The sequence below is a fragment of the Chinchilla lanigera genome, unplaced genomic scaffold (genome assembly GCF_000276665.1).
Source record: "Chinchilla lanigera isolate Chin_1 unplaced genomic scaffold, ChiLan1.0 scaffold00009, whole genome shotgun sequence".
Taxonomy (NCBI): domain Eukaryota; kingdom Metazoa; phylum Chordata; class Mammalia; order Rodentia; family Chinchillidae; genus Chinchilla; species Chinchilla lanigera.
The window spans coordinates 4949201-4973192 of NW_004955410.1; the positions used below are offsets into that span (position 1 = coordinate 4949201).

Genomic DNA, 23992 nt, shown 5'->3' on the forward strand with positions numbered 1-23992 from the left:
GGCCTCAAGAAATTTTTCCCAATTTTGCACAAGGAGGAAAGACTTTTATTCCATTAATACCTAAATACAATTTTTACTATGTAAATTATTTTGAGGCCTATTTAACCTTAAAAATTAATTGTCAAAACTATGTTTTCTTACTTCTTCCTAATGATTTTCCCTGTTGTAGTTGTATTCTAGTGTCCACCTTTCAATAATACTATGTGTGCCTTTTGGTGCTTTGGAGAACGGCTTACTTTTCTCCCAAAGAATCTTTGATTTAGATTCTATTAATAATAAAATGTCCATAGGCATAGAATTTTATCATTTAGAAAACTATAGCACGTGCATTACCTTATTTGATCTGGGTGGGATTTCGTTTACTCTCAGGGAAAGAGCACTCCACGGTGAACAAGCCACATAGCTTCCCTCCACGTAGGTTTTACCTCCTTGTTGCCGATACTCTAGCTGGGACTGTCAGGAAAATCCACCTGATGCGTTTAGCTGATACCCTGACAGTGGTCACCTTCCAGCATGAGCCTCTGCAGGACTAAGTGCTGACACACGCTTTTTGTTGCCTCCCTTGGAAAGAAGGATACCTAGGAGAAGTAGAGGGCTACTCTTACACATCCTGCAAAGTGGGATAACTGGAAAAACTCTCTGGAAATGTACAGAACTTGGCTTCTGCTTATCTGTTTCTCTTATCATTTGGGAAACATACTGGGAAAAAAAAGCTGTGGCTTCTTACTTTTACTGGTAAATGACATTATGGTAAAAGTGAGAGTCAAGAACTCCATCATGGAGTACATATTTTCAATTATCTGTGAATATCAGCTGGGTGTCGTCGTGCAGGCCTGTAATCCTAGCATGCTGGAGGCTGAGGCAAGAGGATTGCCATGAGTTTCAGGCCAGCATGGGCTACATAGTCAGCTCAAAGCCAGGCTGAACTACACAGTGAGACCCTGTCTCAAAAAAGTCAAAAGAAGTTAATAAACAAAAGTTTTCTGTGAGTTTCATTTTATGTTGCTTATGAATTTCACTCTGTGTGGCTTGTGATTTTGATTCCAAAGTCAACCAAATTCTCTTCGTGTATGTGAGAAACTGCTTCTATCCAGAGGAATGCTCTTTCTTTTTCCAACATGGGTAATTCCTTCGTACTTCCTTTAGTAGACCCCAGACCCCTGTGACAAGATCTGTCATTCCAAACAAGGCTATCCCACTCACCAAAAATTGTGTCCGCCAAGAAAGAAGCCAATTCTTAATGAACACTTCTGTCAGATGAATGAAAAGTCTACCTATTTTGTAGCTGTGGGCCCTATCTTTTGAGACCATACACTCTTCAGCCTGGGGCACTCTTCTGTGTTTCTCTCGTAGGTGAAGCTGAACGAACGCATTATCGCCACTCCTCAAGGCCTCCTGATCCGCTCCGTCCAAGATTCCGACCAAGGGCTGTATCACTGCATCGCGACGGAAAACAGCTTCAAGCAGACCGTAGCCAAGATCAACTTCAAAGTGCTGGATTCAGAAATGGTGGCTGTGGTGACAGACAAATGGTCGCCATGGACCTGGGCCAGCTCTGTGAGGGCCCTGCCCTTCCACCCCAAGGACATCATGGGGGCGTTCAGCCACTCGGAGATGCAGATGATCAATCAGTACTGCAAGGACGCTCGGCAGCAGCAGCAGCTGGGGGAGGAGGCACAGAAGCTGAGAGGGGACTACGGCAAGCTAAAGGCGCTCATCAACGGCCGGAAGAGCAGGAACAGGAGGAATCATTTTCCAGAGTCATAATATTTCCCTACATGGGGCTTTGCTTCAAGTAACAAATGCTCTGTCTTCAATGATCAAGTTTTGAGCAAAATACCTTGTGCTTTTCCCATGAGAAATTCTTGACAAAAGATGATTACTTTCTCCTCAGTACGTTTTCCATGAACTGAAATGAGCATGCATCTTCTTGTACAATACTGACTAGCACTAGACATGTCATGTCCTCGTGGTGCATATAAATATTTAACTTAACCCAGATTTTATTTATACCTTTAGTCATCTTTTCTTCAAAACCAGTATGGTGGCTACGGAAGTAGAGCTGTTACATCTCTCAGCTGAACAAGGGCCGTAACCCTGGGGTATTTCTTCCCTGCTTTAAGAGTTTAGATTTCTAATTGTCAATGATTTTATAAATGAAACAAATTCCAACTCACAACTGTCACATAGTAAAAGTCATATAAATACATGTAACAGAATGGCCATGGCAAGAGATGTAGAAGAACAGCTGAGTGACAAAGATATATCTAAATATTGTATAAAACATGAATGACTGATAAAGAGAAAATGATGAATTAATTATATGCTTCCAGTGAAATTTGCTATTCTTTTAATGCTGTTAAAACTGTCAGTTGCTGATATCTATCACTGATCTTCTCTTATTGCAGGAAGACAAAATGAATACTCTATACCACAAGGATCTTTGAAGGCCTTTAGGTTTATGTAGTTACATTATCATCTTCCAAACAAAAGCACTTTCCTTGTTTTGGAAGTTATTTAAGTTATTATAGACTTAAATATAAACTTAAAATATTTAATTGATTACTGTTTTGATTCTAATTTTTTTGTCTTCATGGCAAATTAAAAACCACAAGAAAAAAACACTTTTATTGCATCAGACTTCTACATGAGGGGTGAAACCACCAAAATCAAAGGAGAAAGTTTAATGTTATCAGGGGAAATTTATAGCAAATATGTATAGCTTTTATACCTCTCATAATCAAGTTTGGCAATTAAGTCCCAGTTGAAACAAACAATCTCACATATCATAGTGATTTTTAGACAACATTTTATTGTTTTATAATTATTTATGAAAAAAGGAAAATATATATATGTGTGAACAAAAATAGACATTCTTTATGAAGATTTCAGATGTCTATATTTGTTCTTATTATATTGTTTTTTCCTTCCAGATATTCTTTTAAAAGGATGTTGGTACCTATGTTCACTTGCCTATGAATGTAAATGTGACAAGTTTTGTGATAAATAGCTATCTTCTAATTACATTTTGGGGTAGTTTTATAAAAAATAATTTAATGCTAAAATTATTTTCTCCAAATTAAACCTTAAATGAGGGAAATGTGAAAAATTTCCTCATGATTTAATATTTCTTTTAAAAACACAATTTTTACTTTTCCATTTATAGGACATTTTGTTTCCAGGTCAAAACAAAAACTGTACCACTTGCTTATTCAAAATTTAGTACAAAAATTTTATTTCTAGTTAGTAATTCACAAAGAAATAACCAAGATAGATAGTTCACTGTTTTGAGTATGGCAGTATACAAGTCCAAGAACTAAAATCACAGCTAGGAATGCAGGTCAGCAGTAGAGCCCGTATTAGCATGAAAAGGTCCTGCATTTGCTCCCACTATCAAATAATATAAACATAAAAAACTAAAATATTGGCCAAAGAGAATGTAGTCATTGATCAGAATCTAAGATTATAATTTATTATTTAAGTGATGATAAATTTCAGTATTCTAAGAGGAGGCAACAGTGTTGCAAAAAGAAGTGTTAAAATGCACAACATAAATGATACTCATGTGTTAGAAGCTACTGTTGCAAATGTATGTATGTGTCAAGGAATCTCTACAGCAGTTTATTATATAAGTAGCTTTCCTGCTTATGAGGTTATATGTATTTTCTCCTCTACACATACAAATAGCAGTGCAGGTCAATGTGGAGCCAACAGCACCCTCTGTGTTTGTGATCAATCTGTTCACTGTACAGAGCTAAAAGTGAAGTTGTGTTAGAACCTCAGTTTCCCTATTTTGCATAGGTCTGAACAGAACAGTGGATGACAAATGGTGTTTGGTTTTATATTATTTGTGCTATTTAATGTCTTCTCTTCTGAATAATGTTGAATTGTACATACTTTTCTTTTAAAACTACACAAATTCTTCTCGAACACAGCTCTGCCAAATGTGAAGACATTTCTCTTTCCAAAAACTCTGTCAGTGTGTACTGAGTATTGGTGATTGATTGGCTTTGTTTTATGTAGTTTGGCAGTTTAATGGTTTAACATGTTTTCCATTTGTATTGTATATAAAATTTCCTACAAATGCACTCCCCTGCCCAAAGTGTAGGTTTGTAGATAGATTTTGGCATGATGAAACTGTCATTTCAGTGAATGTTTACTCTGTGTCAGAAAAACTAAATGTAGTTTTCACACTGACATTTAATTGGATATTGAAGAAACCATTTGCCTGGCAAAATAAAACATTTTGAATTCCCCCAAGGATGTCTTTAGTTTTTTTTTTTTAATGACATGTTAAATTAATGACAGAATCTATTGATGTATAATTTTAATGATTTTTAACTTATTTGTTTTTGTGAAATTCATGCATTTAGATACTCCAGAGTCTAAGAATTCCAGGATACACATGTAAAACTCTCATTGTAAAGCAGGCTTCATTCAAATCCAAACCTTAGAGACATACAGTATATCACTTTTTAGTATGTGTTTCCAAGATATTTTACAAATGTGCAACAGATACATTTTCCCCCAGTATTGTACATCTTTCCATGGCTACAGACAATTCTTTGGAATGTGTTGTGCCTATAGTTTTGAAGTACACTGACTTTGGAACCAGACTACCTGGATTTGAATCCAGGCTCTCTGTCATATCCAGACAATGATTTAAATTCCTCTCTTACTTAGTACTCTCTCTGTGTTCGTATCTGTCAAGTATTAGGACAGAGCATATGCCGTAGTAAATATTTAATAACTGTCACAGCATTTCCTTTTCGGGAAGATGACAGCTTGCTAGAATAGGCAAGAATCTTTCTACTGTCCTCTGTTTCAAGTTCAATGCCAATGACTCAGGTGAGAAGCTTTTGTAAAATGAGGGGGAAAGTCACAGGTGAACTCAAAATTCTGCCAGCGCATCTAAGAATAGAGCTGGTACAGCTCTCTTCGGTCTGCCTCTGTATACGGAGCGCTAGAGCTCGAAATCAATCACATGTGTGGGGTTGAGACAAAGCCAGCCTGGAGAACAGAGAGAGCTCCTCAAGCCATGTAAAGAAGCTGTTCCAGCTTGCAAACAGGTTGCAAAGCAGAGAGGTTGAAATTGACATCAGCCTCCTGAATGTATAAACAAATGCTCTGCAGTCTTTGGGCAGTTCCTTTCCTCCCATCCAGAGAGAGGGCTCCCCCTGATCTCAGCTTTTGCCTCTTACCTTTATTTTTCATCCTCTGGTCATTTTTCCTTGGGAACATCAAGAGCCACGCCAGTTGGTGGCAACTCTGTGTTTTCAATCTGTATTGGTGTGAGTGGAAACACAAAAGAGGACAGAAATTAGACATTGTCTCTGACAGAAATTAAACACTGTCTCAACAGATCTTTCAACTTGATGCCCCTGCCCCTCCCCACGCCTCATCATTTCTCAGATCTCTCTTGCATATATTGAAATTCACATTAGTTTTAAAGGAACTTAATGCAGTTTTGTAATTTCATTGTATTCCTAGAGCTTTATTCCTCTTTCCATTACAAAGAAAAAGACGATGGTTTCCTCCTGCTATTCTGTTGCTAAACGCGGAGAGACTTCCACTTTGTTCTGCGGTCAAGTAAAGCCAGTTAAAAACTAAAGATTGGACAGACTAAGAAAGCAAAACTGCTTATTTAACCAAATATTAAAGGTTTCATTGGAAACACAAGCATGATAACAAAGCTATAGAAGATCACTAGAAATCATTAATGAAACTATAGGAAATCAATGGCTATAGATCTATAGAAAATATGCAATATTTAAAGAGTTTTTCCTATCATCTTTTTAACTAACTTTTGCACACTCAAACCCTGCTGCAAAAGCAAAAACCCCATAAAATTTCGATGGACATACCACCTGGTGAACTTCCTTTTCAGTAAATTGTTTGCTTAATGGACCTCTAACATAGATCGCCATTTTTATGGTTTCAGAGCAATGTGACATCGTAGTGCACAGGTATCAAGAGTTAAATGAATGAGCTCCAAGATTTTAAAAATAATTCCTTCTCCATTCCAATGCATTTGTCTGTTCACCTCATAAAATCCTACTCTCCACATAGTTTTAATTGTGTACTTCTCAGGGCTATTATGTTGCCGTGCTTGAGTGTTACTTACATAATGTGCTATTAAAGAATGACATTATAACAAACACATTAAATCTGTTTATTCTATGTAAGGTTACCTTGCAGCCCCTAGGAAGAAACATGGCACATTTCTAGTTGTTAAGTGGTGTTTCCTTTCTGAGTTATTCATAAAAAAATATCATCCAAAGATTTTACAAGATCAAAAACGCAATTATTTCTGCAAAGCCGAAACGTCTATATGATGGAATTATTATGAAAGTAAGTCTTCCCTATTGTTTCTTTGTCCATATAGATATGATTGTTGGCTCAGGAGATGAAAAGAATTTCCTTCTTTCTTGCATCTTTTCTTAATTGCACTGCTGCAATTTTACCTAGGAAAAACAAGTTACAGATTTTAATTCACTTTTATAGATTTGGGAGTACATTAGAATTATCTACACTTCTCTGCTATACCCTGGATACTCAAACAGACATTAGACCTACAGTGTTCCTTCTTTGGGGTTCAGGGGAACTGGAAGGTGCTGTGAGCTGTGGTTTGATACTGACAGTTTGTCTCATCCATAGGAAAAATGCCCACGGGAAACAAAAAGAAAGAGATACTCCCCACTCTGTGATGCAGCCCTGGCTATTCCCCAGGGGTTGATGTGTGTGTGTCCATGGGCTGGCCACCCATCCGCTTACAAACCAACCCTAGCAATTTGTTATTCGAAAACGAATCTCAATTTTTAATTCAAATTTCTATTTTATCCTTTCCACTGAAAATGATACAACCCTGTCGTTTTTCTGCTGTTCCTGTTTCCTTCCCTTGGGTCCTGGCTAGAGGAAACCCGATCATTGTCACCGTGACATACACCTGGGGCTTCATTTTGCTACTTTAACTTTCTCCCAATCCAGGAGCATGTGCTTGGTTCCTTCCTCCAGTTAAATTCTTCTCCACCCACCTGGCAATGCTCAAGGAGCTTGATGAAGCTGGTTCCCCTACGGCTGCCTGTGTCACCCCACGTGTCACTGTCACCTTCCACATGAGGGGTTTCCCCTCTGAATACTCCTTCAGTGCTCAACTGTGGTCACTGCTCACCTACCCCTTCCCCTCTCCAGGCCTGGACCATCCCTTCTACCTTTATCCTGTCGGAGAAGTAGGTGACACCTGGGGACTTCACAGCCACAGCAGTTATGACACCAGGAGACCTGAATCTCCATCATCCTTAGGAAAATTACCATTTCTGGAGTATTTTTCGTTGTCATCCTGGGTATCAAATTCAAGTGCTGTCATGAGTGAGCTCTGCTCTTATGTAGACCAGGCACACTTGCAAGCCACGGTGTCCACATTTACTGAATAACAGCACGCTCACTACTGACATAGATTTCATCACCCTTATCTGGCAGAGTATTCAAGACCACACTCCATAGCCACTGAGCCAGGTGACCACAGGCCCTTCAATGCAATCTTAACTCGTAAGCCCTGTGACACACAAGTCACACACCCTCCACATAGCCAGGTAAGCATTACAGGATGGCCAGGGCAGGCCTGGCAGTGGCTTCATGGTTCAGAGGCAGGCCTGAGGGGTGAGCAGTACCCCTATGTGACTGGTGAGATCACAGAGAATACAGCTTGTTCTCTGTGCTCATGGTGCTGGACTCCTCAAGGTGGTTGAGGGTGTGTAGTGGGTTCAAAGCCCCATCTGTCCTGAGAGTAGCAGCTCCAGCTGGCCACACCAGGGGAGACGGAGTGGAGCTAAAGCTGGGAACAGAAAGCCAGAGCTCATCTCCTGTCCTCTTGAGGAGCACAGCTGGGTGTGATCATCACTGCATCCTGGGGTGTCTTGGTTACATTTTTTTCTTTGTTGAGACAAAATACTTGACATCCACAATTAAGAAAGGAAAGGCTTATTTAGCTCACAGTTTGTGGACGTTTCAGTCCATGCTCAGCTGGCTCCAAGGCAGAGTGGCACATGGCAGAGGGCAACAGTTCATGGTGGAGGAAAACAGCAAAAGCAGCAAGAGCAAAATGGGAGGAGCAGCAGCAGAGAGCAAGCCTCTTTCCCTCCCTTAGACTGTATGCAGGCTACCTGCCCTAAGGTAGGGGTAGCATTCAAACCCATGAATCAATCTTAAACTGTAGAAGATTGCCCCATGACTGCATGAGGCTTTGGGGGGACATCTAGACACAAACCACATTCCACCCCTGGCCCCCCAAAGACTCATGTACATCTCTTTGTGCAAAAGACATTTTAGTTCATCTCTAAGAGTTGCCAACATCCTAACAGTTCCAGCATTGCTGAAAAGTCCAAGTCCCAAATCTCCCCCAAGATGTAAGGCAAACTCTTAGTTGCAAGCCCCTATACAAATGAAAAGTTAAACAATTCCAACATTCAATGGCACAAATAAACATTTCCATTCCAAAAGGTACAAATGGGGATACAGAGCATTGGGACCAAAGCAAGTTCAACATCTAGCAGGGTAAACATTAAGTCCTGTAATTCTACATCCAATATCTGAAGCAATCTATGGCACATTGTGAGCTCCAAAGGGCTTGCATGACTCCACCCCTGTGGCACTTCTGGTGGTTATAGCTCCCATGGCTTTTCTCTCAAGCCTGCTTTGCTCCCTTCTTGCAGCTTTCCTTAGATGATCAAAGTTCCTGGCTTTTCCAAACTTCTGAGGTCTCCACTGAACCTCTGGCTTCTCACTCACAGCTTCACATACTGCCCTCTCAGAGGCACATTGTCTGGCCTCCCAGGCCTTCTTCTGAAATCAAGGTGGAAGCATTCTTAAACTCAGAACTCTTGCATTCTGTATGTGCCTAAAACCAGTGCCATGTGGATGATGCCAAGGTCTGCTGCCAGCTGGAGCAGTAGCCAACCTTTCCTCTCTCTTGGCCATAGGGGTCGAGTGCCTGGATCACTGGACATTCTGAATCAAAGTTCTGAGGAACAAATTCTTTATGCTGCCACAGTTGTGGAACCTGGTGCAGCCGCCACCATCATTCTGGAACATGGCACTCTGCAGCTTTCTTCTCAAAGCAAAGTTTTTCACCTTTACAGTTTTGAGACTACAAAGGGTGGAGACTTGCTGCTTCTTGTGATGCCCTCAGGCCATCTTTTATATTCTCCTGTTCCTCCTCAGAAATGGAGACTTCCTCAGCTCTATCTTTGTAATACACAGCTTTACTGGAGCTTCCTTTCTAGCCAAACTGTCAACAATTTAAAACATCTTGCTGGGCTCTTTGATCTTGATTGTCAACATAAATCTGGCTAAAAGCCCCCAACAACAGCCATACCACTGCCCCAACATTGAACTGCCTTGAAATTTCTTCTGCCAAGTTAATTAGTCCACCGCCCTTAATCTCAGTTTTAGGCAAAGTCTCTGGACACAAGCAAAATGCAGACAAACTTTCTGCTAAGCCATAACATACATCATCTGGCATCCAGCACCCAGTGCAGTCCTCCTTCCCAGCAGAAACCTCCCAGTCCCTGTAGGATTTCTAACAGCCTTTTGGTCTTCTGAGCTTTGACCAGAATCTCCCATACAGAACAGCCGAGTGTGACCTCATGTCGCAAGGTTATTGCATCTGACTCCAGAACAGCTGAAGTCATTCGAGCTCTACTCTTTCAGGCGACATCTCCAAACCTTTCCAAACACTTCCCACAAGCCATTTCCAAAGGCTCTTGAGCCACATGCTCAGGTACAGTCACAGCAATAACCCCACTCCCCTGGTACCAAATTCTTTTTTGGTTACTTTTCTTTCTTTGCTGAGACAAAATACCTGACACCTAGAATTAAGGAAGAACAGGTTTATTTAGCTTACAGTTTGTAGAGGTTTCAGTCCATGCTCAGCTGGATCCAAGGCAGAATGGCACATGGCAGAGAGCAACAGTTCATGGTGGAGGAAAACAGCAAAAGCAGCAGGAGCAAAATGGGAGGAGCAGCAGCAGAGAGCAAGCCTCTTTCCCTCCCTTACATTGTATGCAGGCTACCCACCCAGAATGGGTGTAGCACTCACACCCATGAATCAATCATAAACTCTAGAAATTTGCCCCATGATTGCATGAGGCTTTGGGGGGACATCCAGATACAAACTATAATATGAGCCTAGGTGCACCCTCTTATGTGATTCAAGAAAGTAGTTGTGACATCCTTTCATCTGGGGTGCCCCAACAGCTCAAAAGCTTGGTTGTATCATGGGTCTAATCTGATAAATAGACAGGTGGAAATATTTTTATTATTATGGTGATTTATCAGTTTATGGCCCATGATTGTGCCTGTAGTGCTGTCTTTTTTATTTTAGAGATAATAATAAAAAATGATAAAAAAATTTTCAAAGCAAGATGATAAGAAATTAACAAGGGTTATTATACTGCATATTGTTATCTTCAAAGTAGTTGTTCAGATTACCAGATTTAGGCATGTAAGATTAGTCAAACAATATAAACACTAGTTTAACTGTTCCTTTCAATGAATTAATAGAAATTAGTAGTATAATTATCTTAACTATCATACATACACACACACATACACACACACATATAGTTTTATATATATATACATTTATATTATATATATATATATATATATATATATATATATATATATTCTTTTCTCCTTTCCCCTATCCCAGCTATTCTTTCATTTTTGAGCAGTTTCTTTCCCTTTCTCAATGTCTATCCTACCTTTTGGATCTTATTTATGTGAGTCATTGGTTTTTGAACTAATTTAATGTGTCCTGCACCTGGCAGTGAGGCATGTGTACAGATGGGTCACTCCGTCATTTGTCTTCAGCGCCTACACTCAAAACAGGGCCACCTGCTGCTTCCTAGGATGGAGTGGTGCAGAGCAAGGTAGGTCCTGAAAGGTCTTGCTCTGTACAACGTGGAGTCACTAGTAACCTGTCTCAGTCTGCTCTGCATAGCACTCCAACCTTGAGCTGAAATCCCAGCCACTTTTAATTTTAATTTCATTTTATTTCAGTATCAGAACTGACTAAATTGCCCTGATGGGTCTCAGTCTCAAATTTGCAATCTTCCTGCCTCAGCCTCCTGAAAATGTCACCATGCCTGGCTTCTGTGAGTATTTGTCTGTGATGTTACACAGTATATTAAATGTTTTGCTTCCTTCAAAGAAGTTCCAAATTGGACATTTTCAAGCTATTTTCTAAATGGAAAAACTGAGGTCTGCTGCAGTTAGAGACTTGCTCCAAGATAAATGGCTTCCCCAGGACCAAAAGATATGAAAGGCAGAGTCTGGCTCAAAACTTCATCAGCCTTTAAGCTTCATCATGCAGACTGTCACTCAGGAGTATCCCTTGGGAAAGGAAGGTCCTCTGGTGGTTTCTATAACAGGCTCTGTACCCTGATAATCAGGACCCTTGGATGAGAAGTCCAGGATCCTCATAATATCACCCTCACAGGGGTACTCTCAGATTGAGATGATTCACTGAAAGGGCTTAGACTTTACCTGCTCTAAGGTGAGTATCAGATCAATGTTGAATGCTTTTACTACCAGGAGTGGGGCTGGAAATTCCATTTACAATTTCATCAAATATTACTGAGCACTCACCATGTGGCAGAAACCATGTGGACATAGAGCTCATAGCAGAGGATAGAGCAAAGTCTCTTCACAAAGCCTACTTTGAAATGGGGAAGAGCTGGGCTTGGTGGCTCATGCCTGTAATCCCCACAATTGGGAGGCTGAGGCAGGAGGATTGTTGAGAGTTTGAGACCAGCCTGGGCTACAAAGTGAGCTCAAGGCCAGCCTGAACTGCATAGTGAGATCTTGTTTCAAAAAGACAAAAAAAAACAATGAAATGGAGAAGAAAATACATGAGTAAATGATTAGGTAATAGGCTGAGATAAGATAATTTCTGGGAAGCAAATTGAAAGAAGGTAAAGAGCTCCTGCATATGTCAGGGGAGGGGACGCTCCTGGTAGAGCAGCATACACTCTACTCTAGAGTAAAACAATGCTGGCAGGTCTAAGGAGGAGAAAGTGCAGAGGAATGAATATGTGAGAGTCGAAGATAGTTACGAAACAGCAAGTAAAGACAGAGAACCCAGGTCCCTTGGGTCCTCGTGACCGTGGTGTTTCCGTTTGCACTTCAGAGCAAGTTGCCCTGCTGGCCGGGGTCTTGTGAGTGACTGGAGTGACGGGAGTGACATCCAATGCCATGTGTTTCTGGCTATACTTTAGTGGCCTTTGAGAAGAAAAATGAAAGCACAACTATCAACCAGGAATCCAAAACAGATTGCAGGTTTAAATGTCAACTTCCATTCACCCGAAGGTCTGAACAGTGCATAATAGGCCTCCCCAGAAGCATTGGAGAACAGAGAGGAGGTGGAGGTCCCTCCCCACCCTGAGGGGAAAGGAGTAGAGGAGAGCTTGCCCAGAGAAGGTCAGAGGACAGCCCTGCAGCTGGAGCAGCAGCAGAGGCTGTCAGGAGGGTTAGGGTCCCTAAGCTCCAGAGCGAGAACCTGTTGAAGTGTCAGTATTAGGAACCCAAACAGCCATGACTATAGCTCCAAGGGTGCCTCAGACAGCAGGAGATGGATGTAAAACCAGCTGGGTGATGCGCTCAGAAACGCTGTGCAGAGCCCAGCTGCCCTGTGCCCCAGTACCTCTTCCTGGCTTGATTTCCAGGGGAAAGGATGCACTTAGAGACCAGCTGTCCAAGGGCACTAGGAAAAGGAAGGCTGTAGGGAAGTACAGCATCCTTGTTCAGCAGAGTGGGAGCTCAGCCTTGAATTAGAGCACCAGGCTCAACGCTGAAGCTGCAGGATTCTCAGCTCCCCTCCAGGAACCCCAGCCCAGCTTGGATCCCCATCCAGTTTCCTTCTCAGAATAGAATAATTATAGATACTTGTGGGTGAAAATGCTTATGGAAAATAAATTTAGGATGAGCAAAAAGTAAAGATAGATTTGTGTCTTTGCCTCTCCCTAAGGAGACTTACCCTCCACTGTCCCTACCACAGCCTTAAAACCATAAGCTTGGCTCTCCAAAAAGTGTTTCCAGCCATGAAAAGCAGTGGAACTGAAAGCATTCAGACATTTGCAGCTCTTATTTTTCTTTTTTAATTGGCTAGGAGAAATCATAGAAATCTTTTACAGGCTCTTTGAAATACTTTCATTGACATCAAACAATTTCAAAACAATTGTAAACCCCTTTATTTCTTTTGTCCTTTTTGCTGGTCCCCCAAGTTCATCTATATTATGTTATAACACTCACCCTGTACCTTACATATAACTACATATAATCTAACTTTTGTCTCTTGTTAGCTATGTCGTAAACTTCAACCTGAACTAATTTTTTATCCCTAGAATCTAAGGCAGTGACAGCCACCTAGTAGGTGATTGTTAATAAATCTGTGAACTTCATTTAAGGCTTTTCCTTTTTGATGGAACATGGCGAACCATTCTGGATGCTAATATCAGTAATATCAGTAATACTATATACTGAAACAAAAGTTTCAAACATGAAGAGTTACAGGTTTGTAAATCTATAGAACTGTGAATATGGTGAGTAGATAACACAAAACTTCTCCCCAAGAAGAAGCCACAGATTGAGTCCAAGACATGACATCAGAGAATAGCAGTGGTCAAGTGAGGCATGTTGTGTGAATGGAGTCAGCACTGAATAAGCATGACCTGCCACTGACGGTTCACAAAGGTGGATCAGTGTAAGAAGCCCTGAGGATTACCTGTGTTTAGTAAGAGAGAGAAGGGCAGCAAACATCCCCAGTGACTGATTAATCGATGCCTAGGCTACTTCCCAAGGAAACTTGAGGAGATACAGACAGTTTAGGCCTAGCAAAAGTAAAGCGTTGCAGAGTGGCCATCGCAGGCTCGGTTACTGGAGTGCCGTAGCATCCGTGCTTAGGAGTGACGAGTTGTTTGAAACTCACTGCACTGGTGACTTTGGTCTAGTGGGAATTGCCCTGCCTGTACTGTTTGCAGGACGGATCACTGGCTCCTCCTCTTCCTCCTGGAGGAAAAACCCTGCATCCTCCACAGCTGTTGGCAACAGAGCTTAATGGTCAACACCAGAGCCTCATAATTAAGAGCCCCCCTTTGTGAGATCTTTGGCCACTGCTCATGTCCAAGGGGAGACTGAGAGGCACCCCCAGGGACCCTAAGCAGGGCATGGCCCAGGAAGCCTCATGGGGTCCTTCTGGGTGTGTCAGCTACCAACAACCCCTGACCTCCCACTGGGCTCCTATTGACACCTTTAACCTCTCACCCTATAGCAAGTTCTCCACTTCCTTCTCTCAATCTGTCCCACCGGCCCCACAGGCCCTAACCGAAACCTAACTTGCTCCCAGAACTAAGAGCAGCTGTTTTTGTTTCTTGCAACACTCAGGAGAGAGTGTTGGCCACACGGGAACATGGAACTCTAGGAATCAGGGAGGTAAAGTTTACATCACCCCAATCACTCAGGGAGAATTGGACTGACTGCCTGTATGTGTCAAAGCAAGGAGAATCCACTCTCTGTAGAGCATTTAGTTAACTGAATAATTAGTGAATGCATTGTGAATGTTGCTACATGACAGTTTAGGGACTTTATAAAAAAAATAAGGATAATGACAATAAAGTTAACATTAATGGATGTTAATTAATCTCCAGGCCTGTGGTTCATATGCATTCTCTTCTTTAATTCTCATTTTTTCTTCTTTTTAATTTTCTTGACCAGTTTTGCCTGCTTATATCTAGTAATCTGAACAACTAATTTGAAGACAACAACATGCAGTATATCAACTATTGCTGAATTCCTATCATCTTGTTTAGTGAAATTCTGTATCATTTCTAATGTTTTTTATTATTTTTTTAAATAAAAAAATGTAGGAAGTAGATGCTACTATTATTTATTTAGCTTTTACAGATAAAGAAATTGAGGCATAATATTAAGACATGACATTAATGAGAGTAACTAGAGTACTCTGAACTATGATCCTCTATTGCATTATAAAGAGCCATCCACATATGTTCTATGAGAGCGTTAATGTTGCTGATGATTTTGGTAGGAAATATTAGTGAGATATGTATGGACTTCCAGATTTGTCTTCCTACCTAGAAATGTTTGCCTCTGCAGATAATATAACTTTATCAGTTGGTATTGGAATATCTGCTAATTAGCAGAGTAACACAATAATTGAAATTTTTCAACACATCCTTTTTATCATAAGAAAATCAATGATTAAGACCAGGATGAAAATATTATTCATATATAGAAATGTACATAACATTTTAGCTAAAGGGGTTTTAGATATTTTTCAGACAAATTTAACTAATGAAGAGTTTAAGAATCTAAGAACCTCAGGCCAGGGTAATATGATGTCAGGACAGAAGGAAGCAGCTGAACAAATTGTCTTTAGCTAAGTGCTCTGTGCAGATCCGAATATGCTGCTGAACGGGCTGCAGACAGGTGCGAAGACCACACTGTGAGACACAGCATTTACAGATGATAAACCGAGAAGCTGGAGAAGCCACACCCTCTGTAACAAAGCCAGGCCTTCCGGGCCTGCGTGTAATGCTTTTTCTGTACACACAAATGACCCAGAGGCACTGTTACACTGTGAAGAAAAGTGCACACATGACAAAAAAGAAATGCTTCTCCTTGGCTGTCAGCATCCCATAAGAGTGAGTGTCAGTTTCTGGAATTCCAGATCCTGGCCTGGCAGCTGCTCAAGTGCCTCGTCTAACACGGCCAGATGTTTCTGTGCGGCTCACTTGGCTTTGCTCAGCTAAACACGGCCCTGCCGCTAAGCCAGGCCGCAGGGAAAGGAGAAGGGACTTTTCCCGAGAGCACACGCCCTGCGCGGTGAAGTGACACTGGGCCACGGGACGGCTTTCTCCAAATTCCTCAGCTGTCATGGAGAATCATCTTGCTGAAAGAATCAAGCTTCTTTCTAAATAAGTGCTCTGAAGGAGGCAAACAATCACAGCCGGGCAGGACAGAAACCTCGCCGGGAAAGAGTCATTTAAAAAGCATGGCAATCCTTCCTTGTGCTTCTCTTTTTATTTTAAAGGAACTAAAAAGTAATAAAAAAAAATTAGAAATGATACAGAACTTCACTAAACAAGATGGTAGAAATTCAACAGTGGTTGTTATATTGCATATTGTTGTCTTCAAATTAGCTGTTCAGATTATCAGATAAAAGCATGCAAAATTGGTCAAAAAATTAAAAAGAAGAAAAAAAAATTTAAGCATTAACTGTTCCTTTCAATAGACCAGTAGAACTCAGCAGTACAATTATCCCAGCTATCCTGCATATATACATATATTTTTTCCCTTCCTTCTTTCTTTTCTCTTTTCCCCATCCCAGTTGTTCCCTCCCTTTGAGCAGTTTCTTCCCCTTTCACAACATCATTGTACCTTTCAGAATTTATTCACTTCTTCGTGTTCTTACACTAGGGAGGCAATATGATGTTTACACATGCAGGTCTGATTTATTTCAGTTAAAAGAATGGTGTGTAGTTGCATCCATTTACCTATAAAAGCCTCTAGTTTATCTTTCTTTATACCTGAGTAATACTCCATTGTATAAAAATACCGCATCTTTTTTATCCATTCCTCAGTTGTTAGTCATTTGAGTTATTTCCAAGATTTAGCTACAACAAATTGTGCTGCTATAAACAGGGGTGCACATATATTGGTGTGTTATGATGCTTTCATTTCTTCTGGAAAAATACCTAGAAGGGGAACAGCTGGGTTCAATGGGATTTCTGATAGTAGTTTTTTGATAGTGATTTTCTGACATTGATTTCTATAGTGGTTGTACAGTCTGCACTCCCACCAACAGAGGAGAAGTGTTTCTTTTTCCCCACAACCCCTCCAGCATTTCTCATTGGTTGATTTGTTGATGATTGCCATTCTTTCAAGGGAGAGATGGAATCTAGTGTTGTTTTCATTTAAATTTCTCAAATGACTGATGATCTTGAAGTTATACAGATTCAGTGCAATCCTGATTAAAATTCCATTAGACTATCTCACAGATCTAGATAAAACATTCCTAAAGTTCATCTGGAACCAGAAGAGGCGCAGAATAGCAAAAGCATATATTTATTTGCCATTTGTATTTCTTCATTTGAGAAGTGTGTATTCATCTAAGATGCCCATTTTTGGATTGGGTCTTTGAATTTGTATCCTGATTTTTTAAAATTATTTTTCTAGATAGAAGTCCTTTGTCTGAGGGACAGTTGGCTAAAACTCTTTTCCAATTTATGGGTTGTCTTTTTACTTTGTTTGTGATTTATTTTGTTGTACAAAAACTTTTCAATAAGATGGGATCTCAGTTATTGATTCTTTGAAATATTTCCAGTGCAGTTTGGTTTTTGTTCATGAGCGCTCTGCCTACCCCTAGGTCTTCAAGATTTCTACCTACTTTCTCCTCCACTAGATTTAGTGTTTCTGTTTTAATGTGTAGATCTTTGACCCATTTTGACTTTAGTTCAGTGCATGGTGATAGGCGTGGGTCTTGTTTTAGTCTTTGGCATAGGAAAGCCAGTTTTTCCAGTTCCATTTATTAAAGAGGCTATCTTCCTTCAGTGAACATGTTTGGTCACTTTGTCAAAGATAAGGTAGCTGAATGTGTTTGTAGTGGTGTCTGCATCTTCTAATCTGTTCACATCCTCAGGTCTGTTTTTTTTGTTTTTTTTTTTTTTTGCCAGTACCATACTGATTTTATCACAGTAGCTTTGTAGTATAATTTCAAGTCAGGGATGGTGATGCTTCCTGCCTTTCCTTTGTTGCCCAGGATTGCTTTTGCTATTTGAGGCCTCTTCTGGCTCCAGATGAACTTTAGGAATGTTTCATCTAGATCTGTGATATATTCTAATGGAATTTTAATCAGGATTGCGTTGAATCTGTAGAACTTCTTGTTTGCAAAGAAGGCAGAGGCTGGCTGCTAACCAGTGGGCGTGCCGTGCTAACTCTGTCTCCTCTCTCCTCCCATCCCTTTCTCCCCAACACCCCCCCGAGCCCAATGCTGCTCACTTGTGAGAGTGCACACAGGTCACCTGGACCCTCACTCACAGGGAAAGCCTGTCCGGTGGTGGGGCCTTTGGAAGTCTGCGTGTCCCAAATGCTCATGGCTCACTGAACAGCCACTCTCTTCTAGTAGCTCGGGGTCATCACAGCAGCAGGCAGAGAGGGAGAACCTGGCTACAGTGCCGGACCCGAGCCAAGCAGGCAGGACCGCCCGGAAGGTGTGTGTGCAGATGCTGCCAGCTGCTCCCTGACTCACACCCTCCTATCCCAGGCTGTCCAGAGGGGGCAGCCCTTGGAGCAGCTCCTGCTCAAGCCTACGTCCCCGGTCTGCAAGTGAACTCAGAGTGTCGTGTTCCATCCTGCTTCATGACTGGTGACTGAGAGGGTGGAGATGAACTCTGCAGGAGAAGAAAACTCATTTTTCCCCTCTTTTTTGCACCTTTCTCCATGGAAAAATTATTTCTTCCTTTTTTCCATAAACAATTATAAACACTGTTCAACTGGGACAACTGAGGACAACTCTAAGACTATGTGGTGTCCGTGTATGTAGAAAGGCTGTCTCTTGGGGTAACATAGAGAAAATGTCCCCCCAAAATCTACTTTTACATACTTTTCAAAATATTCACTAGATTAATATTATTTTTATACTAATTTTAAAGACTGCCAGCATGGTACTGGCAAAAAAAAAAACAGACCTGAGGATGTGAACAGATTAGAAGATGCAGAGATTTTACCTTCACAGAGATTTTACCTAAACTGAATTAAGGTAGCACTAGATCCAGCACGTAACATTTTTAGGAGTGGCTCACTAGCTACAGGACCTATATTGCACCACACTGCCCATTTCCTTCGTGTAAATGCTATCATCATGGCCAAGTTCAAGCTATCTTGCATGCGGTCAGTGAATACAGAACTGGGCAAAAGCTTTTCCAATTTGCTTTCAGCAAAAATTCACCATAAGAAGATCACTGAGTTGCAAAGAAGGACTCAACGCAAGGAAAATTACAAAGAGAAAAGAGGTTGAGGAACACATCATTCCCCAGAAATTTGTATCTCTATCATGGCTTCTCTCTATTTTTGTCCCATAGTTAATTTTGGATTTGTTCCACAGACATTAGATCATAAGTCTGTTCTAAATGTCTTTGGTCTCTTATATTTGTAGTAAATTATATTTAAAAAGAGATGTTGGGTTACACATTCGAGGGGGGTGAAAATTGACTCCATTACAAAATTTTTGAAGAAAGAAACCCACATGTGTGATCTTTTAATGAAGAAGAGGATTGATAGAGTAAACATCTATACTGATCATGTCTGATATTTTAAGAAATATTTCATCAGTTACAGCTATCTTGAGCAAGTTTCTGGACTTCTGAAGCAATCTTGCTTGTGCTTGTGAAATGGTTGTAAAGCAATCTTCAAAACTTAAGTTGGAAGAAAACTGAACAGTAGCATGAGAGGGAAAATGGGAAGAATCTCATATGAATGGGAAGAATCTCATTAAACCCATTCCTGCAAACAGAATCGAGAGCCATGGAAATTCCATCTGGGGAAAAGTGATAAAGAACTAAGGAAAGATCATGTATGATTTTTTCTGGCTATAAAGCAGAAGTACTCAGCAAAGAAGCATTGAACTTACATCCTCAGACATTTGTATGAAAACATACAAAGCATGATAGAAAGAAGCTACATAGAACACTTTTAAAATTAAAGAACAAAGTTATATATCCTCATTTTCTGTCATTTAATAGCCCGTAGACTTTTGAGTGGTGTACTTGTTTATAGGTTTATAGGTTATAGGACCTGCACATTCCCAGACACTAGATACCTCATCATTTTAAGTGGCTTGTTAAGTGTAGGAATTTGGCTCTCCTATCACACAAGATGACTGTAAATGTTAAAGGTCAAGGCAATGATTAAAGAAGTCTATTTAATAATAGACCTGATAGTTTTTCAGATCATCCAACCATCAGCAGCAGCAGATGTTATTATTTTAAAATTCTACAGTACTGCACTTTATCGCCCAGAAAGAATAGAGCATAACTGAAAAGCAAGACACATGAGCCTGCGTAGGATTAGGCTTATTTGCTCTGCTGTAATCACTGTACTCTGCTTGTAAACATATAGATTCGTGGAGCTCACATCCACTTCTCCAATAACAGCCAAGAGAGAGGCAGGTTGAGATCTTTATAAAGATAAGCAGGTACAATATTTTCTTAGCTAATGGATGGATAGCAATGCCATCCGTTTTATCACTTCTGCAAATTCGTCTTCAGATGCCATATTCACATTGCCTCGAATGTCCATTTAAGTATCAGATAGCACCTAAATGTCACAGGGAGAAAAATTAGACAAACCTTGCAGGCTGGAAGAAAGATGTTGTCAAAGGTCATCAGCAAGTCTGACAAAACAGAGCTCATTAACAGCGTCTGTCAGCACCTCCATTTGGAAGTAATTTGGGTGTTCGCAGTGACCCCGTCGGTTCTGATTGGCTGGGCAGTGACCTTGACCAGGGTGAAACCTGTTCCTTGTCCCTAGTACAATGAACTGTAGGTGGAGGGCAGGATGACAGATGGCAGCAGGGTCAGCAAAGAGGAACTTGTCCATCAGTGCCATTGAAGATGAAACCACTCAGCAGTGTAATTCCACTGGCACAGGGCTTGTGGTTTGCACATGCCACAAGAGAGTCACTCAAGTTCCTTTATTTTTAAATAAATGTTACAGTCTCGTGATCTCAGAGTGCATGAGACTAATGACTGCACAGAAAGCAGCAGGGCCGTTGGCATTTAGCAACAGATGTGACACCCCAACTACTCACGCCTGAGAACTCATCTGGCTATGTCATCGTCATGGATGAGTTCTTGGTCAAAAACTAATGTCTCTGATATTTTTCTTCATTCTTCTTAATGAACTGGGTTAGTTGCCTCATAATACAAAATTACTATGAAATGTGTGTATTATACATCATCGCATATTGTACATTCTAAATGCTAGATTAGTAAGACTCTTAAAGCAATGATGATGTCCTGAGAATGACTAACCTTTGATAAAAAGCAGTCTGATCTGCTTTTGTAGTCTCATAGGAACTACAGAACTAGAAATGGATGGGATACTGAAGACGTGGCCCAGAGTTTGATTTTTGGGCTCTGAATTTTCATAATTTGACAAGCACAGGCCACATAAATGGCCAAAGAAAATGTATGTAAGTCCCAATGATTACGTACTTATAAAAGTGCTGAGGTAATAAGAAAATACATAAAACTCTAAGTTATGAGTGGAATTTTTAACAGTCTTAAAAATTTCTAAGAACTGAAGTCTTCTCTATAAACTGCTGAAGCTCAAGTAATTCCCATCTTTGGCTTCCTTGAAATGGTTTTTGGACCAAACACAAAGTAGGAAACGGAAGAAAGGGGGCAAAAGAAACAAGGAAAGGGAAAAATTAAAGATTGGCAAATGGGTGACAGTCAAACAGAATACAAATTGGTTTAGTGACGAGTGAAACCTGTAGGAAGTGGATATACAGTGTAGTTAAATGGAATCCTTCTCAGCATCCACATTTAGTATTAGATGAGCCTCAGAGGAGTTTAAGACAGCATTGAGTTCTGTTTAATAATGGGACACTGTGATTCTTCCCTTTCTCAGTTTAAAAAGGGAGCTTGCAACTACTATCCTGCCCATCTGGCTCCCAAAAGATAGACACTTACGTATTAGTTATTCAATTTTTTCATTTGGTCGTTATATCTATACCAGCATCATCCAAATGGCTTTCAGACACTGTATCACTTTCACTGAAACACTCTGCCTAACTGATTCTGAGATTCTTCCCTTTAGGGTAGAGCAGCTTTTTGCATATAAATTGCTTCAGCCAGGATGCTTCCAGCTCTCTTTAGGCCGCCTCTTCTAATGTGCATATGGTGATGACCCACGGAGACTGCATTAAGTAATTAAGACACTGACCACACAGTGTCAGTTTGCTGTAACTGCATCTGCGAATTCAATCAATAACCACCTGAAAGTGCTCAGTGCTGCAGGATTAGGGCGCAACCCACAGTGTCAATGGGTCATGCCAAACAGGAGCAGATTATTTGTAACACCATCGTGCAATTTTCAGTTCCACTCTAATTAGTCCTAACACAGATAAGCAGGGTTGCTGAACTATCAAAGGCAAAGCCTCTTCTCATGGAAACAATGTGAGAGATGGAGCTATAGATGAAAGCAGACAGCCAGTTCCGGTGGAGCAGAAAAACATCAATCTCCTCTGCCTTCCTGAGGCATGATTTTCTCCTAAAGAGAAGCTGAATTCTGTGTTTGCTGCAGACTTATTTTCTGCAGACTCAAAGAAATAGCCATTTTGGAAGTGCTAACACCACTGTGGACATAATTCATTTTATTTGAATTTTTATAGTTCCATTGGTGAAACGGCCAGGCAGCTGTTGTTTGCTAAATTGTCATTTGTTGGGTTAAAAGTTCATCGTACATATCCAGGGTATGGTCACCGCTCAGGAATCAGATGACCACACCAGAGCTACATACTATGTGGATCATATAATTTGTTTTGGATCGCCTTCTCTCCAGATGCTAAAATCTGGTATATTTGTTAAGAATTGGCTTAAGCCCTCATTCACTCTGGAGTTCAGCTGAAACAGACTAATTGAATGGGACCCACCCCAACACATATGTCTCTGTGAAGCCCACAGTGATTTAGGGTCTTGATGGCAGCTTGTGACCACTAGATAGATTTGTATGCAGTGTAGGCAGTTAGTCTGTTGTAGCGTTTCCACCCTACAAGAAAACTCGAGGTGAATATTTTCCAGATGGCTTTTTGAAGCAGAGGTTGCTTAGAAAAGAAGAAAAGAGCTCCTTACCAAATTCCAAGCAGCAGATCAGGTTTAAATGGTACTCTGAGGAACACAGTAAGAGGCCTTTTGTGACTCTGCAGGGTGCTTCTGGGTATGTTTGGGAAGCAAACACATACGTGAGGTGCCCACCGCACCTGGCTTACTGAGACTGTTCATAAAGTTCTCAATCAAAAAAGAATTTTGGTGATCCCTGGCCTGCAGCACTCCTTCCTTTACAAAAAGGGGAAATTGAGCCAGGCATGGTGGCGCATGCCTGTAATGCCAGCACTGGGGAGGCTGGGGCAGGAGGATGAAGCAAGGGGTTCACTGCAAGTTTGAGGCCAGCCTGGGCTGCAAAGTGAGTTCAAGACCAGCCTGAACTGCATAGTGAGGCCCTACTCCAAAAAGACCAAAAAAGAACAAAACAAAACAGAGAAATGGTACAGAGTAAGGGAAGTGCCGCACTGCACCTGCTCCTCCCATTCCAGAGAGTGCACAGGACAGGTGGGGTTGAGTAGCAAGAACCCTCCCGGTGATCTTTTTTCTCTGTTACTTTTCTGTTCATTTCTTTCCCTTTTGCTTCAGCTTCCTTTCTTTTCCTTTGTCCACATTTTCTTCCTGTTTTTCTCCTTTTTTTGCCATCTCTCTTTTTAAAACTCCTGCCACGTCTAGGCCTCAGGTCTAATTGTAGTACCAGGAAGAATAACCTGCTGGAAAAGCGCTGGTCTACTGAATAAGTTCCTGAGTGATCTCCAACTTCTCCTAACTTTCAAACTGAGAGCACTGTCTAAACATTTATCTGAAACGAGTACTGCTTTATGGTATTTGGAAACACAAATTATCGTTATTTACTTAATGTTATATTTTATATACTTATGCCAAGTGAAAGACATCAATCAGACTATTTTAAATTATTCACAGTCCTTTGTATGGTATTAGGGTATCTGATGAAAGATGTTTTTCTCACTATGGAATCAGTGGTTTTGATTCAGAAGGTGTGTACAATTGACCAAATGGTTGCTTCCATGCAACCAGTTTAGGAAGAAAAAAGAAAAGAATCTAAAACATAGCCTTGCCTTTTTATTCTG

At 40.8% G+C, this 23992-nt stretch overlaps 1 protein-coding gene and 1 long non-coding RNA gene across 2 annotated transcripts in view; one reads left to right on the top strand and one right to left on the bottom strand.

Moving 5' to 3' along the window:
* The window catches only part of Sema3c (sema domain, immunoglobulin domain (Ig), short basic domain, secreted, (semaphorin) 3C), a gene marked incomplete at its 5' end in the record, with an annotated part of 157803 nt that extends 153543 nt beyond the window's left edge, over positions 1–4260 (top strand). Inside the window, 1 exon segment of the mRNA XM_005377197.2 lies at positions 1354–4260. Coding sequence (XP_005377254.1) covers positions 1354–1767 — 414 coding nt within the window. The 3' untranslated portion in view covers positions 1768–4260.
* LOC106147772 overlaps positions 1–20529 on the bottom strand; it is a 37631-nt gene extending 17102 nt beyond the window's left edge. The window contains exons 1-3 of the long non-coding RNA XR_001232723.1: positions 20424–20529; positions 6192–6464; positions 5202–5281 (exon numbers count right to left, since the gene is read on the bottom strand). This is a non-coding gene — a long non-coding RNA (uncharacterized LOC106147772). The remainder of the gene's footprint in view (positions 1–5201; positions 5282–6191; positions 6465–20423) is intronic.
* Between the last annotated feature and the right edge of the window lie 3463 nt (positions 20530–23992).